Source organism: Scatophagus argus, chromosome 3 (assembly GCF_020382885.2).
Source record: "Scatophagus argus isolate fScaArg1 chromosome 3, fScaArg1.pri, whole genome shotgun sequence".
Classification (NCBI taxonomy): Eukaryota; Metazoa; Chordata; class Actinopteri; family Scatophagidae; genus Scatophagus; species Scatophagus argus.
The window spans coordinates 4585178-4610255 of record NC_058495.1 but is presented as its reverse complement, the minus strand read 5'-3'; the positions used below and the strand labels follow the sequence as shown (position 1 = coordinate 4610255).

The 25078-nt window shown below is 38.8% G+C and overlaps 1 protein-coding gene across 2 annotated transcripts in view; it reads right to left on the bottom strand.

The window, feature by feature from the left end:
- igsf21a (immunoglobin superfamily, member 21a) overlaps nt 1-8163 on the bottom strand; it is a 158055-nt gene extending 149892 nt beyond the window's left edge. For both annotated transcript variants that reach the window (XM_046382406.1, XM_046382407.1), the window contains exon 1: nt 7789-8163. In XM_046382406.1, coding sequence (XP_046238362.1) covers nt 7789-7927 — 139 coding nt within the window. In that variant the 5' untranslated portion in view covers nt 7928-8163. The remainder of the gene's footprint in view (nt 1-7788) is intronic.
- Nucleotides 8164-25078: the final 16915 nt, after the last annotated feature.

Sequence of the window (25078 nt, the reverse complement as noted above, 5' to 3'; positions counted from 1 at the left end):
GCTTACTAGTGAAAAGGAATTATTTACATCTTTAAAGAAATCTGTAAATCAGTTCTCCAAAGGTAATTCCTTTTTCTTAATTCATACATGTGAAAATGTATGTGTTACATGTCAAAATTCTTTCGCCTTAAAAGTAGTATTTTAACTTTTCAGTTAGTGAAAATTAAATGGCTATTTGTTAGCCCTACTGATTAAATGTTAAAAGGGTTTGCCAACCCACAGATTGTGTTCTCTTAGCCATACCCACATTTGGTTGATCCTGTATGATCATGTTTTGATCAAATGCCTCTCATAATTATAGTTTGCAGATTACGTTTCACTTAGAAATACATCACATGGACATTTAAAAAGCTGTTGACTCAAATATGTAATAGCTCCTGTACCTCAAATAATCACATACTAAACTCCAAATACTCCAAATACAGACTCCTGCAGGGTCTGTGTGACACCACAAAGGCCTTTAGAGGTCATTTTGATTTTTCAGTCAAAACCATTCCATTTTTAGCACAGTGGTCTACATGCACAAAGCTGGCCGAAGCCCTTCAACAAAAGCTGTCTTTTCGGGGTCACCAAGCTGTTTCAAGTTTTACTATGGCTCTTTCATCACATTAAATGGGATTTCAAGTTACAAAAGATCTTGACTAAAAGGTGAGCATGACAAAAATTACACTTTAACCGAAGGTGATCACTGAATGAGGCAGTCACACACATGCAGCATCTAGTGACTGACAGTCCTGGTTTCTGAAAGATAATTTCCTCTTCAGTGAAGCTGTTAGACATAATTCAGCCAACTTTGCGTGGTATGTCAGTCAAAGTACTCATGGGGGGTCAAGGAGAGTTGCACTAGCCTGTTTTTTGTTGTTGTTGTTTTTTTTTTAATATATAATTTTTGATTTTTTTTCTAATAACATTTGTCACCACCTTACAGAAACTGATGTCACTAGAGTTTTAAGAAAAATTAAATACTGAATAATTCTCCTCAGTACTGCATATTGACTCCGGCTTGGTCTAGGTAAATCAAAAACAGTCATATGAATAAATAAATCAAAGCACTTGCATTGTACTTTCACAGTGATCTCCTGTGTAAGGAAAAAAAAGCAATCATATGCGTATATAAACAGTTGCAACCACTGACCAAACAAACAATACCAAACAAAACAATGAAGGCAGTTTCTCATCTGCGTAGAATCATTTTATATAACTACTGAAAGCATGACCAGCCATCAGTAGCAGACGGTCAAAGTGCACCACAAAAGATCTGATCTAACTGAAGTCCGGTGCCTGCTAAATTGGTCAACTCTGCTATGATCCACAATCTATACAAGCCAACCAACGGTACTGTGTTGTGAAGCAGCACACTTCCTTAGATGCTTTATTCACCAAGTGGAAAAGATTTGACATGAAATACTGTTTTGTAACCTAAAATCAAACGAAGGTTACAGAATGCCAACTGCCGGCATGTTTAGTTGATTGACACTCAATAACTTTACAGCCACCTGAAGCTGTAAGATCATTTCTATGCTGACTGATCTTCTGCATTTTTAACTGCAATAACTCCAACTACTGCAAGAGTGTGTTGAGCGGTGCTGTTTAAATTTGTTTTCACTAATGCCCAGTATCCCTTTGACCTCTGACACACTGAACATGAGTCCATGAACGTTGATTATTTTACTTCTTATCCCTGTCTCAGCAGATCCTACTGGTAACAAATCACTTGAGCTTGCCAGTCCCATTTCCTGATCTACATAAAATCAGAGCATCTTGTACTCTACTGCATTGCTTTTTGAACCTGCTTGCAGCTATTCAGACCTTAACCTAATGCACTTCCCTCTCGCTATTTGTCTTTAGCATAGGACATGCAAAGACTGCACAGACAATAATTTTGTTTTATTCACTGCATTACTAATTGGGAAAACATTAAAATATATGTATGTGTATATATACAGTCATGGAAAAAAATATTAGACCACCCTTGTTTTCTTCAATTTCTTGTTCATTTTAATGCCTGATACCACTAAAGGTATATTACTTGAAGAATACAATGAACACAACAAAAAAACGCAGCTGATTCCATAATACTTTATGTCCTATTTGACATACTTAAGCTTCATTGTATTCCCAGGGTATATGTCATAAGCAGCACTGCACATGCAAAGGCCTAGAGTGGTTTCCAGTGGTTTACATTCACGCTGTAGCACAACTCAGAGGTTGTTAGCTCTCACATAATGCCTAAAACAAAAGAATTATGTGAAGCCACAAAGGCAACCATCTTGGCACTGCTGGAAATTGGCATGAGTGAGAGACAGGTAGCCAAAAAACTGAAGATCTCCAAGACAGCCGTTCACTACACCAAGAAAAAGCAAGCATGGTACTACCAAACTGCTACCTGGTGAAGGCAAGAAACATCTTTCTACCCCACAAGAGGACTGTGCACTCAACTGTTCCTGTGTCAGGAATTGTTGTCAGACCTCCAGGGACCTTAAAAATGAGTGCGCACTGTCGAGAAATGTGACTTGTTCACCAAGGACAGTTCGAAACCAACTTCTTGAAGCTGGTCTGAAGTCACACAGGGCACAGAAGAAGCCCTTCATCAAGAAAGGCAGAGGAAAGCCCAGTTACTCTTTGCTAGGGAACACAAGGATTGGACTGTTGATGATTGGGCTAAGGTTCTCTTCAGTGATGAATCCAGCCAACTTACTGGTTAGGAGGAAGCCTGGAGAAGCCTACAAACCAGACTGTCTTGCCCCTACAGTAAAACATGGAGGTGGATAGGTGATGATCTGAGGTTGTTTCAGTATGGGTAGAACAGGGCAAATGCAATTGTGTGAAGGGCAAATGAACCAGGTCATGTACAGGGCTACTCTTGAAAACAGTCTTCTTCCATCAGCTGATAAACTCTTTCCTGCCTTGAATGACTGGATTATCCAAAAAGACAATGCTCCTTGCCACATGGCAAGGTCAGTTAAAGCCTGGATGGAGAACCAGAACATTCGAACCATGCCTTGGCCTGCTCAGTCACCAGATCTAAATCCAATTGAAAACCTGTGGAACATCATCAAACTCAAAATGGAGAACCACAAGCCCAAAAACAAAGAAAAATTGTTTGAATTTTTGCAACAGGAATGGGATGCTGTGACAGCACAAGAATGTCAGAAGTTGGTGGAGAGCATGCCAAGACGCATGGCTGCAGCCATCAACAACAATGAAAAGAAACATGGCATGCCTAAAAGCACTTTTTTTGGCAGTACAATGCCATCATCTACCTGCTGAACAGAGTCTACACGCACCTGGACAAGCCGGCAAGCACTGTGAGAATCAAGGGCATTTGACACCATCAGGCCAGCTCTGTTGGCTGAGAAGCTGACAATGATGCAGGTGGATGCCCTACTGATATCCTGGATCGCAGACTATCTGACTGGCAGACCGCAGTATGTACGCCTAAAGTGCTGCTTGTCAGACAGAGTGATCAACAACACCGGGGCTCCAAAGGGGACCGTCCTCTCCCTTCCTCTTCACCATTTACACCACAGACTTTACGCACTGCACAGAGACCTGCCATCTTCAGAAATTTTCTGATGAATCTGCAGTGGTTGGGTGTATTACTGGGGGGGTTGAGAGAGAGTACAGGACTGTAGTGGACAACTTTGTCACATGGAACGGGAAAAACCACCTACAGCTCAATGTGACAAAGACCAAGGAACTGGTGATGGACCTGAGGAGGACTAAGGATCCAGTGACCCCTATCAACATCAATGCAGCCACTGTGGAGGTGGTGGAAGAGTACAAATACATGGAGGTGTACTTGGACCACAAACTGGAATGATGCAAGAACGTGGACACTGTTTACAGAAAGGGCCAGAGCCGCCGGCTGAGGTTCTTCAACATCTGCAGGACGATGCTGAGGATGTTCTATGAGTCGGTGGTGTCCAGTGCCATCACATACATTGTTGCCTGCTGGGGCAGCTGCCTGAGGGTGAGGGACACTAACAGACTCAACAGCATCATCAAGAAGGCCAGTCATGTTGTGGGAGAGGAACTGGACTCTCTGACGGTGGTGTCTGAGAGGAGGATGTTTTCCAAAATAAGGACTATACTGGACTTTCCCTCTCACCCTCTCCACAATGTATTGATAAATCAGAGCGACACAGAAAATCATTCCTGCCTGTCGCCATCAAACTCTTAAACTCTGCACTGTGACGGACATACTTACTTTTATGTATACAATGTACATATGTTACACATGTAAATGCCTGTATTTTTAGATTTATGCTACACATGTAAATACCTGTATTTTTTAGATTTATACTTATCTTGTTGTTTAGCCTATTTTTATATCTTTCACTTTCTTTCTTATTCGGGAAAACTGCAAGTGCAATGTCTGTACAAAAAAGAATTTCCCCTTGGGGATAAATAAAGGAATTCTGATTCTGATTATGATTCTGAAATTGTCACTTGCTGCGACAGTAAGCAAGAAGGAGTATTATTAATTTTAAAGAAAAGCATTATTCTCAGTAAGAATTATGCAGTACCACATATCTAATTTTACACGTAAGGCACTTCATTCACAAATTGCTCTAAAAAGCAAAAAGAAAATGAGATACACCATTAGAAATACTTTCATTTCTGGTTAAGACTGATCTTAGAAAATGGTCTAGGCCAGAGGACGAATATGACTGGAAATACTAATCTAACTGCTCTTCCCAGAGAAAAAGCATCAAAAAGCTGCAATTTGATATAATTTCAATCCAACTTCTGAACACTCTTATCTACTTCTTAATCTCTTAGAGAAATCTCTGACAGCCTCTGAAGTAATTCTGTTCTTCTCAAAATGGCATTGTAATACAGAGAGCAACACCTAAATAATAAGGTTTCTTTTTTCTTTGGATGGTGATGGAGGTTTGTAAATGAAGCTACCACACACACATTTTAATCTAAAAACATGCACCCTTCATATCCTACTAAACCCTACTAAATGAAACCCAGCAGAGGAATACAGAAGGACACTATTTGTCCAATTAAACTCTAGGGGTTTGGCTATATTTCTCTCCCACAAGAAGTCATAAATCTAAATTTAACAGTGGACTATACACAATGTCTTCAATAGCAGCAGGTGATCTCACAGCAGCAATGGTGACTAGTTAGTCTAGATGAAGCTGCCCCAATAGATCACCTACCACACACATTTTTGGTCTTTAGCATGAAGGTCATCATCATTGTCAAACATGAGTACCACATGTTCAATTTAGTGACAGCACCTTCCAGCTGAGAGAACCGTTAAGAACAGCTCAGCACAGCGCAGCAACGAACTGCTGCAAACAAAAATGCACACCAGTTATCTTCAAACATTGCACACAGTGGTTTGGATATAACCATCGTCTGACAAAATAAACCCATTTAAAACCACTACCTATAATTATAACAATTTCAAAAATAACAAATAAGCAAAGTGTGTTAAGTACTCAGCTTTAAAGGTCCATTCTATTGCTATATTGAGCCAAGTGCGATGGCTGTACCTTTGTGTTTATCAGATATGAAAGTGTCAAAACAATTCTTTAACAGAAGGGAATGAGATTCTTTGAGATGTTAGATGTTTCTTGAGGTCTGAGCTTAACTCAGTCAGTCAGATGTTAACAGGCGCACTGGACACTGAGGACACAGCTACATATTGTGAACATGGACATAGTGCCAATGCTTTAGAGAACTACTTCCTTACTACTAATTTTATAGTATGCCATACAGAACACATTGTATATTTGTTGCTGCAGAGAGACACTCATGCCCTACTGGGTACACAGATATATGACAGAAATGTGCATGCATAAAACATCAAATAAAAAAACACAACTCCTAGAGAAACACTAAGCATCCCACCAACGGAGCTGGCTCTTCAAGCAGTGAGTCTCTGACATGCTTAACAGCCACACATAAATCCCAAACTGCAAAATTTCACTAGCTGAGGCTAGCTTCTACACACAGATGCATTAAACAGGAAGAGGTCTACATCTGGCAGAGCGGGATGATGTACGCACTGTAACTTTACGGAGTAGATAAGGGTTTCGTTTCATTGACATAAACGAAACAGTTGGGGAAAATAAAAAATGTATGACATGTGAGGGTAGAAATGAGAGTGGCATCACTGATCACACCCCCCTCTCTTTGGGAAAAAAAATCTATCTTAACACACACACACACACACAGACAGGGAAATTGCAAGAATCGATTGCGATCCAGAAGACAGCAGACATCATTTTCTATAAAGAAATGCGGTTTGAAAAAGAATAAAACAGATAAACATTAACTAGAAAGTGTGCAGTCTGACCATAAGTCACTACAAGTGAAATTCTACCTTTCATTGTCTGTATACACAACGATCAATGTTAACTCTTGAATGAAAAATCTCACAGTCACTCAGCTATAGCAATGAATGAAACCAAAGAAATCCAAGCTGTTGTGAAATTGTGAATGCTTAAAATGAGCATGACTGTTTATTGAGGTAGTGCTTTACAAAGTGCAGGGTTTGTTTGTAGTTCAGCATCATCTGGCAAACCCAGAGGCCTTTTATCACTTAACGTTATGTTAAACACAACTGACATAATGATTTCCACCGTGGGTCAGCGAAGGTCAAAAACACTTCAAACAACAAAATCCTCAGCTAACAACACAGGTCAACAGGTTAGTTTGTAAGGCACGCTGCTCCAGTGTTACAGGCAGGAGTCAGCTCTCCTCTGAAGTCCTTCAATCACCACAGTGTGAGGACCAGTGCACTGAGAGTGTGAGCCGAACTCCGGTAGAATGAAAAGGAGCCTTAGGCTACTGTCTCTGTATTCCCTCAGTAGGGGAATGCAGGCTTGTAATGCAAGCTCTGGATGTATGACACAATGCCCAAAACAACGTGCACATGGCCACAGGGACCAAACGTGGGGACAAACAATGTTCAAACAGAAGGGGGACATGCTTAAATTAGCAGCAGGTCCTTATTTGCTGCCAGTATTTAAGTAACACTGGCTTCCCCTAATGTGCAATATAACAACCCCAGTTCCATTACCTCCCTAAAAATGAAAGACAGTCCTTCAGAAGACAGTCTAATGCTTTAGGCCACACATATGTTATTTCAAATCCGAATTGGCTCTCAGGAGAAACGATCAATGTCGTCTTTTCATCCTCTAACACCCAAACACCAACGCAGAAAACACGCGACACTGATGCCACCGCTGTGCTGAGCAGATCGTACTGAAAGCAGACATCTGCATGAAAAAAAAGGCGCACTTTCATGCTATTCAACGCAACAACTTTAATATCTGTTGAGCCCGGGCGCTGTGTGACGTGCCCAGCCGAGATGACCACACCGCCGAGGAGTGCGCTTCAGCATGCCGTAGTTGTGTGGTGCTCAGGGGAAGCTGCCGTCATGCATGCTACTCGCGACAGTCAATGCAGAGGAATTAAGACTTAATACATAAGAGGGCCCCCTGCTACGTTTGAGGGGTCTTGCATTTCCTTTGAGCGCTCCGACATCACGCATTGTGCAGCCTGAACTGAACCCGACCATTATTCACCGATTCCTCTCTTCGTCGACTTGGTTGGCACAGAGAGGGAAAGTTGGCATGAGGCAAGAAAGGCACCGATCGCCTCCTTCCGTCTGTCCTGTTAATGGGCACTTAGTATTTCACTGTCACATACGACTCACTCAAATCATTGACGTTTGGGTTATTGACTGGCTCCATGTGTGGATCGCAGGGCTGTGTGAGATGGTCCGACTGTGTGAAAATAAAATGACTGGATCAGACTTACCGACGGCTAAATCCAGTAGATCCGCGCACAAGAGCAAGCACAACGAGAAGACGGTCATCTTTCCCTTATTTTGCAATAAATCCCAAACTCCATTTGCGTTTACATGCTCTCCGGGTTTCGGCTGTGTAATCCCCGCCATTCCAGAGGTATGCGATTGAAAAATGCCCCCAAACTATTCATGATGCAGCTCAAGTCTAAGTGAAAAAAAAAAATCTGAGAGAAATCAAAAAGAAAAAAAAATGACTCTGCGATTAAAGAACAAGCGGAGTGTTAGTTTATTTTTATTTTATTCCTTCCAGTTTAAACAATGGGGAGCTGCGGTGAGCCGAGGAGCAGAGATAGGCTCTGAAAAATACGGAGGTTTGGAAGAAAATGTGTTCCTTTCTCTCTCTCCCTCCCTCCCTCTCTCTCTCTCTCTCTCCCTCCCTCCCTCTCTCTCCCTCCCTCCCTCTCTCTCTCTCTCTCTCTCTCTCTCTCTTTTCCCCCTCCCGCCCTCCAGACAGACGCACAGTCATTCCTGATCACTCGCTGTTTTATTTCACACAATTTTCCTTAATCCTACCCTGGATTCAGACCACTCTAATTCTGTCCATTAAGCCGATTTATTTCTGTTGGATTTTTTTTCCTTGTAAAAAACGCTTTTTAAAGATCCTTATGCTCTATATAGGCATATGATATAGCCTATATTACAGCTACGGATACATACATAAAGCAGTGCCCAGTTTATCATCAGAATGTATTTAACGCTTTTCGTATTTTGTGCAGCCAGTTAAAGGAGGCAAAATCTCCCTTCTACAAATGAAAAAGTGCTTCAGCTCAGTTTATTTTTGTTTTATGTTCCATAGCAGGTTGCATTAAATCAAGGTTCACTGAGCACAGCCAGCTGTTAATACATAATGTGTTGTTGTCCACTATTAGTCCACAATAGCATATTTACCAGAGCCACATACAAACCTGTAAAGACTTATCTGAACTTCAGGAGTGGCTGTGCAATGAACCTCATCGGACAGTTTAAAGTCACTCTTCTGGTTCAAATTGGCTGCAATCATTTGTCCCATTAATGACCATTTATCATGCAGGCAGGCAAGTGTGGATTGAGTGTCAGGGAGGATTTAGTCTGAGATGAAGTGACCATTTTTACTTGGCAGAATGTATATGTTACATGACAGGCTCCTGTTCTGAATGGATGCGGTTCTAGTTTTTTAGGAGTGTAATGTCACTCAATTCAAAAGCGTGTTTGTGAATGTGACATTTCCTAAAATTTCAAATTAGCATATCCGTGCTGTCACAACACAAACCAGTTTGACATCAATCACATTTAATTATGCAGACTTAAATAACAGGGAGTTAAACTTTCTGTGTTCTGTCACTATGGTTGTAAACAAATTTTTCTTCATTGGGTCTCATTTCTAAAAATCTGGTAACAGTTATTTTGTCTGTATTGTAAATGTTTGCATGCAAGGTCAGCTAAGTTACTTTGTTGCTTAGCTCCCACCAGCAGTGTCTGACGTCACATAGACACAGTATTGATGAAGTGCAGGGAGCTGTAAACACTACCTCAACAGTCTGGAGGAAAGGGCACCTAACCTTGTCAGAGAGGATTCTCATGGCAGGCAGACGGCAACGTGACTAAGTAAGATATGTATGGGTATTTAGATCTGAATACCCAAGCAAAATGCATGTTAAGTCCGTAACAGTAGAGCTCGGGCTTTATATACAGTACACTTTTTCAGGGAGATAGTTCCAGAATCAGGGTGACATGTTCACTTGTGTTGTTAATGCCTCACGCTACAATAGGACTCATCTGCTAAGACAGGTTTTCCTTCACAATGATCTTCTTTAAAACCACAAGGAAATCAAGAGTGATGAGGCAACAAATATTGTCAAGACTCCAAACTTTGACAGCAGCCCCAAGCTATGTCATAATCAGCATCACCTTAGCAAGGTAGCCCTGGTTTGCTTTTCCCCTTTGCTCTGAAATGATGTTTGTAGCACTATAAGGCTTTTGTGAAATGGTCCTCAGGGTTCTCTCTCAAAGACCACGCAATAAGTTATTCAGGGAGACAGCCACCAGCGTGCCAAATCCATTCCACCAAAAATATGAATTCAGGTGAATAAAGCCATTGGTTTCCCATTTTCAGCAAAGCTGACTCAATATATCAAGGCCATAAACTTGTAGGCTATTGATCTGAGCTGCAGTGACTTCTACCAATGCAGGGGCCTCAGGAAAGCAGTTTTCTTACCGGTAGCAATTTGGTGGTCCACACATTCTACTCATTATTAGAACGTTGTCATGCAGTGCAACATCACCAAACTAAATGATGATATGAGCAAGCTGTGGTCTTTCTCAAAAAACAGCAGAGTTTAAAGGAAAAGGTGTCACAGGTCTACAAATTCAAACTCTCAAGAACATGCAAATGAAAATCCAGAGACTCTCCCACACTCCCTGCCCTCACAGCTGACATGGGAGAGAGGATGCTTCCTTGGTTAAGGTCTGCAGTAAATGCACTATCACACATCCATAGAGGGCAGTGTCAACAACAATTTATTGAGGTAACACACCTGAATGTGTTGCTGTCCACATGGCATCTAACCCACTAACAAAGAGGAGTGTTCAGTCTTGTGAGGGTTCACATACTGTTTTCATGTGCTTATTTTTCTCTTTGTGCCATAGACCCAAATCAATAAGCCTTAAACTAGTTTTTGGCTTTTTATTTAGGATGTGAGCAATTGCGAGGAAGAGGAAACTTGACAAGCAGATAGAACCAACTCCATCTTGGTGTGGATTACTCTGTCTCCTCAAATTCTCCTTGTCTTACCAGTAATCATTAAGTACTTGTCTCTCTGAATTATTTGCTGTGAGGCCTGTTTATTTTGTGAGCAAAGAAAGTGTTGCTGACGGGCACTCTGCTAACAGAGCTGCAGTCACTTACTCATAGCTACAGAGTGCACACAGTTATTTTTCTAACCTTGTGCTTGCATGCACATTATTTTTCATGGCAGCATCTTGTCTAACTGCATGTTTTTTTTATGTAAATAGATTTGAAATACAGGTCAGCAAGCCCAATGAAACAGTCAACCGCCAAATGCAACTGTTGCCTGCATTTAACTTGATGACATGGCATATATACCTAAACATAGATGAAAGAATAGGTTTTTCCCTGTGACAGTGCTTGTTCCCATGTGGAGCCTAATAATAATAATTTGGGATCCCTTACACAAACATTTATACATGAATGTATACTTGAAATGAAAGCTGCCAAGTCAGTAGTTTCATTCGCACCATGACTGGACAGATTCCACAAATGAATTAACAACTGCTGTGTGTATCGTTTGGACCATGTATTTCAGTTCACTTTTGCATTTCAAAGGTCATGGGAAGCCTCTGGGTAGCTGTGGCTCAGGAGGGAGAGCAGGCTGTCCACTGATCACAGGGTTCGCAGTTCAATCTCCTCCCGTCCACATCTCATCCTTAAGACACCAAACCCCATATTGCTCTGACTGGACAGGCCAGCCTATTGCATGGTAGCTTGCCACAGTCAGTGTGTGAGAATGTGCAAATTAGTGAATGAGAGGCAACATTGTCAAGTGATTTGTCATAAAAGGGCAATATAAATTCAGCTTTTTATTTGCCATTCCTGCATGGGAAACTTAAAGTCTTACTTTTAGGACATCTGGTGAGATTTGTAACCGTGCTGTCACATCCTAGAAACATCATCAAGTTTTCAGCAATTTCCTCAGTGTGGGATTTTTTTTAACGTTTATTCCCTAACAGTCAACAGCTGACAGTTTGTCTTTACAGCAATATAAGGACATACTCAATTTGCAACAGTGTGATTTGCAAGCAAATCAAAAATTTGTAACTAAAGGTTGTAACTAACAAGTGTGTTTTTTATTGATATTTCTAAGATATTTATTGATATCTTAAACCATAATGCAGTAAGTGAAGGTGCTTTAGTTATACATCAACATACAGGACCGTATCTAATGATCAGCCTTTAATGCTTGGCAGGCAAAATCATTTTACTGAAGGATGCAGTTGCAGGTATTTTGTTGAACTGAACAAGTTAGGTTTTCAGTCTACCAGAATAACACCACACTATAGATTGTATTTCTTTTTTTTTTTTCAGCTGTAGGTCTGGCTGGTCAAATTTACACAAACTGATATTGTACTGCTTAGTCACTGCTGAACACTTCAGTGATATTTCATGCACACTTACAGTCTCCATATGCATGTGTACTCAGTAAATGTGTATATATTTGCCTAACTAATCATGCTGAGCCTCTTCTTTAGTGTTTTCCATTTTTATGAAAAGTTATATGTTGTTGATTTGGTAATTTTGATGCTTTATAGTGTTATCCACCATCTGGCACACTCAACCACACATATACCATTACAAATGTAGTACAGGTATATATTTAACTGTGGGCTTTAATGCTACGTACAGTGAATATGCAGCACTCATTTTTGTCACACCTTTTTTTGTCAAACCTTTTTTTGTCAAACCATTTTTGTCAAACCTTTTACTTACCCTTTTAACCTTTTAACTTAACTTAACTTTATCAAAATGTGCATTTGATGAAAAAAATTGTAACTTGATACTTTTGACAAAAAAACAAATAAATAAATCAACTGCAGGTCGATCTAGTGATGTTTTCAATGGATACTAAAATAATTTGGGACAGCCTTACACATGTGGTCTAAGAAATGTAAAGCTTCTCTATGCTTTGCTTCCACCACACCTGTACCCTGCTGGAGAGAATCAGGCAGGAGCATCTGTGAGTAATCATGGTAGCCTGTGATTGCACAGTAACATTATGGTATGCCGAATTGCCCCAGCTGATGTCACTGATAGTATGATATGCCAGATGCTATGTCTAGGGAAGCCACTCTTGTTTTGACACATGCCGGTGAATTTGGTTTTGTCCCCTCAGTATCACAAACTGTCCAGAGGGCATCAGTTTAGTCTAGTCTAGGCCCTCTGTAAGAATATCGGGTGCTCTTTTTGAGTTTGGATAATGATTCTTAAAGACTAGCAAGTGCTTTTATGCAGCTCAATCCCTTTTTCCATTCAAGGATAAGGAATGTGGGAAGAAACTTTCATAAGTATCTGACTGGTGAAATGGCTTCACATTGGCCATTTATTTAGGTATATTTTGGCAGTATTTCTGGATCCCTCTCCCCATTAGTGCTCATGCACTATGGGTTTTTTTCACTCCCTATTCTGCTTCTGGCAGAAATGGCACAATAAATTAAAAACAGCCGCAATTACTATTAGGTTCTCAACAAACAAAATCAGTGTATAATTAGCAAATCCAGTGAGTTAAGGTTGTAAGCTTGTATCCTTCCTTACTGGCAATGGGAATCCTCAATGTCAGCACATTAATGGTCATGCATCCCTGGGTCAGCGGACTGAACAGCGGTCGTGACACACTGTGGTACAGAATGCCCTGAATGACCCACCTGAGCTGTACAATGAAGCAGGAGGATTCTGGGCTTGTTTTGAATTATCATGACATCTTAATCAGAGCTATTGTTGTATTGTAAAATTTCCTTTATTAATTCAAACCTGGTGATCCAAAAACATAAGGACTCAAAAAGTCACCTGAACCTGAGCCTCCTTCAATTTTAAGACTCACCTATGATCTTGAATCTTGCCTGGGAACCACAACTGAAGGGTCTGGACAGCCAAGTCTCTGCCCCAGTCGCAGAGGTGGTAACCAACTCCACACCAATGTCCATGCAGTTAGAATGTAATGTCACCAAAGTAATTGTTGGTGGAATGGTCAGGGATACCAATACTTTTGTCTATATGGTGTATCTCTCAGGCTTCTTAGTTTGTGTGAAAACATGACAGCAGCGTTTGTTTTAAGTTTTGTAAAAGCTGCAATCGTTGGATGTGTCACCTGCCAATAAGAATGCTTAGCAACAGTCAGATCTGGGAGGAGGTGAAAGCATTGATTGGCCTTTTCTACATCTGCTGATCAAAGACTTGACCTGATCTTGGTTAAATGTCTTGAATGGACAAAGCAGAATTGCAACTCTTAAGTCACCTGAGCATTAGAATCCAACAAAATGACAAGAATCAACTGTTTTAAGACTTATGTACACAAACCACTGTTGCAACCTTTGTGTTTGTTTCTTAGTCAGACACCTGCAAACAGCAGTCGTGCAATCACATGGGAATTCATGAGGGAAGTCTTACTGCTTGCTGGAACTCTCTTGAACATCTGCCAAGAGGATATATATGAGAACCCTCAGCATTTTGTCGGACATGTGAGACTGCAAACAAGCAAACAAAACAAAAAGGATCTACTGTAGGCTGAATGGATATTGGAGTAGCATCAGGTGAGAGAACCATCTTAATCATTTAAAACTCAACTGTATCAATTGTAGAAAACACTGAAATAAGCCATCCCCAAACCATTCTTTAATTGTAATGTAGTTGTTGTCAATATGAGCTGATTATGATGGAGAGGCATTTTCTGTCCTTATCTGATGGTGATAAACCTACACCTTCCAGCATAGTTGGTGTTGTGCAAACTCTTTATGTCACCTGTGAAAGAATATTACATCTGCTACAGTGATTTTCAAAAAGTTGAAAAGTGTCAGGTATTGAAGAAGCTTCAAGCTCACTGAATTCTTGCCAATACAAAGCCATTGTGTGATCACAATAAAGACTCTTGCAAATAATTCTCATGTGTATACCAGGAGAGCGGCAAAGGAGCCTTATCAGATGAGTGTTAGACATTTTCTTTTACTCATTGCACATGGAAAATTAAGAGTAATGTAAACCAATTTTCTGATTTTGTCATTCTGTGTAATGGAATGCAAAGTTTGAGTTTAAACATAAGTGAATTAATGTCAGTCAGCCCACTGACAAGGGCCAACCTGAGAGAATGGTGCTGAACACACCACAAAAATATTTGAGGATCAGCAGCAAGGGCCCTGACAGCTTAATTTCAGTGCAACGAACCTGTGTATCTGTAATATATTCTCACACAGGGTGTGTAAGTCAGTGAGTGTGTAAGTGAGTAATCTCTTTAAAGACTGCGCCTACAGATCAACATCAGAAATCACAACTTAACAATGCTTGTCTCTTTCAGAAGTCGCTATGTATTACTCACATTATTACTCACAGTCAGATACTTTCCAGATGTGTAACAATGGAATTCTCTTATCATTTGAAACCTTGGATATAAACTTGTCTTGTCATCAGTGTAAATGCCTTGCTAGAAATTAAATGCCTTTCAATTTGGGCCAGTTTAACTGATCAGGTACAGTAGGCATGGCTTTCATGTTTACAGCTTCATGTGAGGAATATTTAATGACACATCTGAAAAAGGTTTAATACCTCCATTAGTGGAATGGGACACACTAACTGAAGAAGGAAGATTATGGTCACTTTGACTTTCCTAACCATTACCAAAAATTGCAGTCACACTATTTTATCATTTTGCTTGCTCATTTGCTTGCCCACACACTTGTGAAAATATGGATTAGATTAAATATTCAGAAGGCAAGTTTGACTTACTTTCCACAGCCTTCACATGTGTTCTCTAAATGCAAGGATGAGTTGATAGTAAAAAAATCTAATTTTATCTCTCAAACAGAGCTGTCAAAGTTACAAGAAACAGCTGTATGTACTTTTGTTGGACAGTTGCTACATGGTCATCTTCCCTTTAAAACAGCCTTATAGTGTGAGGCTCTGCACACTGGAGGGAGACTTTAACATGGTAGACTTAATGTATCTTTTCACCACCAGGTCATCATATTAGAATCATTTTGTAATTAATTGTTAAATGAACGCTGCCGCTCTCACTTTATGAATCATTTAAAGTTAAATATGTTTATATAATAAATGTAATATGGCAACTGCTTTCAAAGAAATTATTACCAAACTCTATGAAAACACAGATAAAAGGCCAGACTCAAGGCAAGGATTTTTTTTTTTTTTTTTTTTTTTACATCACAGTTTTTCTATGTCATTTTCTCTCACACATTTCTCAGACCCACAGCTTTGAGGCTCTTACATGTTGCAAATGCTCATTTTCAAAGAGATTACAACACATATCTGTCAGAAGCAGAATTGCATGGATATTATGCATGGGGACAACTCAGAAGTCTGCCAGTGGGGAACACATTGCAGTGTGCCTGAACCATCACTAGAGATTACGGGTGACTTCTTAAAATGGGACAAGACCAGGCTTGCGGGGTTGACCAGGTTGGAACCAGCTGGTGACGTGCTTTAGCTGCGCAGTTTCTCTTCATTTGCAGCACACGTACACAGGGAGAAATAAAACATCTATGTCAGCTACAAGTGTTTCCTGAAGCAGTTGGCTTCATGTGACTCACTGAAAAAAGTGATACCCTGTAGTGGCTTTGCAAGATACTTGTGGCCATTAATACACTAATGCACACGCACGCACACACACGCACACACTATCTCTCTCTATTTACATTAGCTTCATTGCACACATTTGCAAATACAGTCAAGAAAACATGCATTTAGGCTGTAAACTAAATATCACATGGCATGCAATTGAAAAAATGTTGAATTTCTTTAAAAAAAAAAGTATTTTCAAACACCAAAGAATTCATATAATACTATAATATTTATACATTTATACATATTTACATTTTCACCAAATAAATCAATAAATGAATAAATAAAACAAAACAAAAAAAGAAATTAAAAAAATGACCCCTTATCTTGTAAAAAAAAACCTATGTCTTGCTGCATGTTCAAATGCTCTGCTTTGTGCCAGACTTTGGTACTAGTTCCATTAAAGTCTACAGGAGATGTATGGAGAAGCACTCTATACCCCAACATCTACACCATAAGACCTTTGAAGAAATGTGGCTACCAAATAAAAGAACACACTGCAGCGAGTAGGCTCATCACTGAAACGCAGACAGATTTATTTACTGCTGGTTTCCAGTAGTATCCAAACATGATCATAGAGCATACTTCTGAGGGTTCAACTCAGTTCAAATTAAAATGCTCACCATAGGAAATTCAAGAAAATGTTCCCTTGAAAGTTCCCTTGTCCCTTGAAAATGCTACAAAATTTGTATTCTTCATTCTTCTCTCTTCCTTTTATTTTGATGTGGTTACTTTACAATGATTGACAGGAATAATAATATAGTGAATATTATGATAATATATCTTATTCAAATGAAACATTCCCAAACCTGCTCTGATGACATTTCATGGCTATTTGGATGAAGCTGCGAGTTAATTTAGATGAAGTATTATTGAAGTTTAGCTATGTATAAACTTTAGTATGTTTACCACACTTTACTACACTTGCATTAGATGCTGCTGTCTGTTATAAATGTAGCATAATACTAACATCACTTGTGTGCAAATTAACTCAATATTAGCTAAATTACAACACACCAAAATACTGCTGTGTCAATCCCCAACACTGATAAACTGTGAAACTGAGAGGGGAGAAATTAAGGAGTGTTTTTTCCATTCATTGCTTTGCTAACTGTACCAAGAGCTTTCAAGATAATTCACTTTGGACCTGTCCTAACATCATTTTGTTCCACTAATTATTTCATCTAATATATGCACCAATATATGTTCTTGCACTACATAGTAATGTAGTGAGCCTTCCCGACTTTTTAGTTCTCTTGGTCTTTGGAACACGTTTAACATATATAACATATACCTTTAGCCAGATAGAAACTCATTAACCTAGCAACACATGAATGTCTGATAATACAACATGTGTAATGTACAGAAAACAAAAGCTGCAATCATTCCAACAGCTCTTGTGACATTTTAGACTAGTGTGCAATATTTGGATCGATTGGGGTACTTAACACACAATAATGGAAGTGGGAATGCCAGAGTGTGTGCTAGTTGACCTCATTCTACTTTATTATCATTTTGGAGGATGTAGATTGTTGTGCTTTCAAAATGTATAGTATTTTTATTATTTATATCAATAAGTGTAGGCTAGATCACACAAACACCTCTCACCTCTCTAAATCTGTTTCAACAAACACTCAACATTATAACCTTCAGGAATGTAGGATTTATTACACTGCTGTAGCTTGGTGTGGTGTATATTATTAGACACATTGTTACATCTGTATCTGCATCCTCCTGGTTATTTTTCTCAACTGCCAAAAGGTACCCTAGTCATCATAATTACCTCTAATAGGGGTAACCATATTAGATGTAATAATTAGTGGAACAAAATTATCTTAGAACAGGTCCAAACTGAATTATCTTAAAAATAAATAAATAATAATAAAAAAATCTCCACACGCTTTGGTACATTTTTTTTCCCGCTTGTCACAAGTGCACACGTGTCATTGCTGAGCACTGGCGTTTTCCCTTCTGTGCTGCGACAGACGGCTGGCAGGAATACTTTGATGAAAAATAATTCTAACTGTTCCCAATGAGTTCTGTGGATTATCATGAGTAACTGTGTCATAAGTTAAATTTCCCTTGTTGCTTAGAGAAACATACTCCAACAAGTCATGCTTGAATGCATTTTGGCCGTGCTGTGTTCATCAGACAGAATACAAGCATTTATTAAGAAAATGATGAAGTTTAAACCATTTTAATTGAAACCCAAACCCTGACAGCTGTGTTGCACATCAAAGCATCAGAAATAATCCATCATCAATTTGCCTTTGAATATAAGCACACTGTAGCACAGAAATGCTGTTCTCTTTAGGGGACATTCAAGTTGAATCTTTACTGCTGACATGTGAGCATAGAGTAATAGCTACGACTTAAAAATGATAATTGTCCTGTGGCAGTTATCCCAGAGCCAGACATCACCAAAATCTGATCAACTGAACCTTGGTCCCACGGCCATCTGCCACCAAATTTCATCCAAATCCGCCGATTAACTTTTGGGATGTCTTGCGAGCAGACAGACGACAACAAATGAGGGAAAATATAACCTCATTTGTTGATGGAGGTAAATATCTTTAGAACAGTATTTTAGCCATTTCGCAGAGGCTGACAGCCTTCTATTCCAAGTGTCATCTCAATCATTTTGCCAACAACAAAACTGCCACAGCATCTGGGTCACTACACATCTTAAAAGAAAATATCATTTTGTGCATGTCAAGTTGGTGATGGAGGGATAAAGAGAGAATTTTTAATTCAGTTTCACCAAAGCAATACTGTAACCACTCCGGTTCCTTATGCCTGAAAGCATGTAATTATGCTTCCACCCCCATTTCTCTCTCTCTCTCTCTCTCTCTCTCTCTCTCTCTCTCTCTTTCTCCATCACACACACACACACACACACACACACATTAACATGTTGTTATGTATACATAATTTGAATCAAGACAGAATCAATGCTTGGTGATTACTTCCATAACATATTTACTGCTGCAGACTGCTAGTATATAAATGTAATTTCTCTATGGTGGAAAGAGGGTCTGTACAAGATCATTCCAGTACATTTGAACTTAATTCCTTGTCCCTTAAAACCAAATTGAAATTGCTAATGACAAATATAATAGTTTTCTTGCTGGCTTCAGCTATAGAAGCAGATTTTGGACACAGAATAGAGCTCAGTGCCCTTTATATTACCATTCTGAAATCTTCTATAGTTTAGTGCTCGTACATATGAAAAATAATCACCATATAAAGATGACATATTCCCTTAAAAGCAACACAATCAAATGTCATGTGAACCACATATGTCATGTGGGGTGAACCACATAAACACATACACATCTTTATTTCCATAATGGAAAGGTAGACTTTTATGCATTGGTACAAAAAGGATTTGGATAAGGCGGACTGCCCTCCCCTCCCTGCATTCAGAAGCCATTCAAGTTCATGCTTAAAATACACGCTTAGCTTTTTTTCTACAGTAAACTTATTTTCTCCTCAATAAACTCCCACTTTAAGGATTAGAAGTTACACAAACAGTCCTCATCCAATAACTTTAGATGGGGGAAGATCTCCCACCCACTGACTCATTACTTGGTAATGCCTTTAGTCAGCTTTGATTGCTTGCCTCCATCTCAGATCTTCATTGCAGACATGCCCCTTCATCTTATCATGCATTCAGGGATGCCATTTCTGACCACAATTCATTTTCAGTATATTTTATTCTACAAAATATAAGGAAGAAATCACATAACCGAACATCTGACAGCTTCACACTGATTGTAAAAAGGAGATAAAGGAATGTTTTTCTTCACTGTACTGCACCAAATATAACACTGGAAATACATAATTTTTAATTTTGGAGTACTGACAAAATGAGATAATATTAAGCCATAGATAATAAGCCTGAGGCTTATTTTCACATTAAATGGATACATACTGTGCTCATGCTGTGACAGAATACATGATATTTCAGTCAAAGAATAAATTAAACTCTTGTTACACACTTAACATGTAGCCATATTAATGTAATCATGATAGTTAAATTGCATAATAAGGATGAATCATAACTTGAATTACATTTAATGGAAACAACAGAAGCATGCCACACCAGTATACATGTATATAGAAAAACAGGAGATGTTTACAATGACCTTGTTTTTTGGTATAATTAACTCATGCATTTTCAGGGCAGCTCCATGCCAAATTGTTTGTAAAATCTGAGTGTCAGTGAGGATCCCCTGAGCAGGTGAAGCTTTTGATAATCAGCTGAATATCATTGCTGCAGGAAGAATCTAACAGTTTCAAATTAGTCTTTGTCTTCTAAGTCAGGTCAACAGCTTTCTGTGGAATGTTTCTGGAAAAATGAGGAAATATAGAAAAATGTCTCTGATCAGAGCACGTCTATTAAGAAAGGATCCGATGCAGCCTATAAGAAAAATAAATAAATATATATGTTTCTCTATAGTATATATATTGTTTATGCCACTTTACTCTTGATGTCCTGAGTTTAAGACATTCTAATTTAAAGTGCACTGACCACAGCTGCAGAAGTGGACACATCATTTCCTAAGGAAGATGGATTGCTCCTTCCCCAGGAACTAATTAGCCAGTGTCTTCCAGGGCCCACGCTCAAATGCCAAGTCCTGAAGCTCCATGACTGTAGGGGAGATAGCAAAAGAAGGACTCACAAAACAGACAGATACACAGATGATGCTAATTGTCCATTATAAAAGATCTTTGGAGGCCATTTGAGTTGTCCATTTTGTGGTCGGCAGTTCAAATCAACTCAGTTTCTTGTGTTTTGAGAATTACAAATTCAATGGAGTATAGCCATTGTTTTGGACTCCCGAGGTTTTTTTCTAATGAATCCATTGCACTCCAAATACTTTTCAGTGAACTTTCAAGATCAAATGTCATGATGTAATTTCATGAAATTGTCAGTGACCAAATTTTCCCTAGTTATATGGTATATGGTTTGGGATTTAAAAAGTTTACATTTTTTTCATTCTTCATCAACCAATAAGCCTGAAAGACACAGAAAACCCAAAATGAAAAGTACAAAGGTGAAATATAACTGTAAAATACATGCATTTGAGTTCCTCTAGAGTGAGGATTTTGAAACCATACTATTTAATTGGATGGCCTACAACAGCCTGGAAGAACTGATTCCTTTTTTCATTTTATGTCTTTTAATGAATGTCTAACATTCATATAGAGAATCCACTTTGCCTTCCTTCATCACACAGTAGACGATGTGTGATGATCCATGAGCTCATGAGCTATGAGTGGATTTACCACTTTGGGAATAGCGAGGTAGGCTGCAGCAATAAATGATAGTGTTTTCAGAAACACCCCATTATGATTTCTCTCTAGTGAATTTGAATAGTACACTGTGAGATACAATGGCTAATTGGCTGATCTATCTTGACATTAAAGGCATTTCATCGCACACTTGGTGTCTTTTCAATGGCATTCAATGTGCCATTACAAGAATTCAATTGAAGGTAGAGAAAGTAATGGCAATTGTGGAGAAATGAATAGTCATCAAGTACTCAAAATCATTCACAAACTCTCTCTGAAAACTGTCTGTGTGACAATAAGCATCATTTGTCTGTAAATCATCCTTTTCTTATTGTGGAATGCATGTGATAATGCTTCTGTGTAAAAGTACACATTTCCCATGAACTGCATGAAGTGAGAAACAAGTGAACAACACATTGTTTTTTGTCACTTACTTTATACTGAAACACCAACAAATTGCGGACAATAGAGCACGTTTTCCACCAAAACCGACAATACCTGGCTAGTTCCATACAACATGTATAAAAGAGCAAATAGTTTTATGGAAACAAGATGAGTAATATGGGTCAGGTACTGGTCCCATGTAAATTCTCTGTGATAGATATGCTCTGTGAGAAAATTTTAAATATATGTTCTGATGATCTGGGTTTTAAAAGCACCAGTGACATGATTCCAATATGCATCCCAGGCTTTGCCTTGTCCTAATTCAGACTTTAATTTCTGATTTAAATGTAGATTTTTGGGAGTTTAGTTTATCAGAGATATTTGACAATATCCATCTTGGAGCACTGAGATGATTTTTTAAATCTGGCCCTCAGGAAATCCCTTTGCCTTCATAAGATGATCATGCTCTCAAGAAGAAAAAAAGAGTTTATCAATATTATACTGTGACACATGTTCTTTAAAGTTAAGAACGTTAACTTTGCCACATTAATATGAAGAGCCATAATACCGTTGGGATTTTTTTTTCCTGCTGCTCAAAACACATATGTACATTAAAATATGAACCACATCTTTGAACTTAATGGTTCTATTACATGTTATTACTTGTTCAACATTTTTTCAGTGAAGAAACTATATCCTACTCCATCCAATAGCTGAGCCTTGTTAATATGCCCAGTAACACAGTTTAAAATGTGGATATGCCCATTCCTGTCCCAAGCATAGCATCATTGTATGGTATATTGTTTTGGGCAATATCCTGCTGGAAGCACAAGTGGGTTCATTGAGCTGATGAAATGTATGCAGGTTAAGATGTTAATATTGATAATTTATTTATTTATTCCCAAATTAAGGAGTCATTTTCTTTTAGTGTGAGATTACATATACTAACTTTAGTACTGAAACAGAGCATCTATTTTTTACATTAATCATTCATAACCCTACTTTTGTCTGTATTAATTACTCACCATTGATGCTGATTTTGACAGGTTAACTTTCAGTTTGTTTAAAACATAAGGGAGAGTTTTTTTGTACATAAACTAATTTATCATTCACATAGAGTGGTATTGAATGTGATGTTGACCTCCTAATTAATTGTGCAAGCATTTTGATATCTATGCTGAGGATTAAAGGAATCAGCGGATCCACTTGTCTTATGCCCCCTTCTTTGTCAAATAGATGCTTGAATCATACTGATATATTTATCTCCTAACTTGAATGGTTTTAGAACACCATAAAGTCCAAGAGATTGGACAATCACTGGAACATTTGAAGGGGTCCTTACCAGCTTAGATGTAACTGTGATCAAGGGTCAAGTTGAAAAGGTCATTTTTAGTAGCATTATTTAGTCCTTCTAACATCCATCCATCCATTTTCTATATCGCTTATCCATCAGGGTCGCGGGGAAGCTGGAGCCTATCCCAGCTGACTACGGGCAAGAGGCGGGGTTCAACCTGGACTGGTCGCCAGTCAATCGCAGGGCCAACACACAAAGACAAACAACCACCCACTCTCACACTCACACCTAGGGGCAATGTAGAGTAGCCAATTAACCTAATGTGCATGTTTTTGGTATTGTGGGAGGAAGCCGGAGAACCCGGAGAAAACCCACGCAGGCACAGGGAGAACATGCAAACTCCACATAGAAGGGCCCAGACCGGGATTCAAACCTGGAACCCTCTTGCTATGAGGCAACAGTGCTAACCACTGCACCACCGTGCCGCCCTCCTTCTAAGAATATTTCCTTTAAAGCTGGCTTTTGTAAGTGAGAACTAAAGCATTTGCGTTATTCCATAAACCTTCATGGAGGTCCAAAGGAAAGTAGTACTGTGATAGAATATAATAATAATAATAATATATGTGTGAATGTGTGTGTGTGTGTGTGTGTGTGTGTGTGTGTGTACGTGTGTGTGTGTGTCTGTGTGTGCTGTGTATGTTTGTATAATGGGCATATATGGCCATATAACAATATGGTAGAAAGCTTTGCAAGGAAGGCATTTAATGATATGATATACATAAGTAGAGTACATATGTGCACATATACAGTATACATCAATATGGATATGCATATAGAATGCTATTCAGCTATTCAGGGGAATTAATAACATATTACTGGTGAGCAGTGCATCACTATGATAGTGGTCAGAAGAGGACTTCTGAACAGCATCAGCACCCACTCCATATTCAGAGGGAATGTATGTTTAAGGGATGAGATGAAACCTAACCTTGAGTATTTACTGAGTGCCTCTTAGCTTCCTTTGCACTCCTCAAATCTGCAGCTCTCTCTCATTTTGCCCTGAGGCCATGTTGATGCTGAAGGGGATATAAAGCCCTAGAGACAGTCACGCTACTCTTTCATTCATTTGTGTTTCACAGATTCTTATCCACCTGTGCTCACAGAAGATGCATCTAAGACTTGACTGCTGAATATTCATGAGAAGAAAATAGAGAAGGGACAGAAAAAAATAATTGTTAATATGATATAATGTTATAATGTCCAGGATAATACCTGTTGTTTGTGAGAGCCATAAAGACAATTTTATAATAATAATAATAATAATAATAAGAAGAATTCACACAGCATTTTTCAAAACAAAGTTAAATAGTCCCTTCCATAGTTGAACCAGGATTACATTTGTCACAGGACAGCAATGAAGCAAATAGAATCACCAAATTAAAACTATGCAGTAATTATTATAAAACAGGTATGACATACTGGAAATAAAACAGTGTGCTATCATTAAGAAAAAATCTTTTTGAGAACAAAGAAATCAGTGATTCTGTAAGTCTTAGCACATATTCCTGCCAAACAAGATAAAATTTAAAAAATGCCTTCTTCATTGACTTTTAATAGGACATAAATTTGTGTATCATCTACATAATAATGACTGGATTTTGTGTTTATGTCCCAGCATATGTAGAGAACAACAAGGGCCCTAGGATCAAGCCTTGAGGAACACCACGGGTCAGAGGCACCACAGAAGAGGAGGCATTTCCTTACAGAGAAAGTTCTGTTTGATAACTCTGCTTCAAATCAGTCTAGAGCCTTGTCCCTTGTAGATATTCATAAAAGAATTTAACTATTAGTGGACACTCTTCTGCTCTTTTCTTTTAAGAAAAATGGTGAGGATTTCAGTGTGAAGGAAGAGAAGTGTTACTAGTGA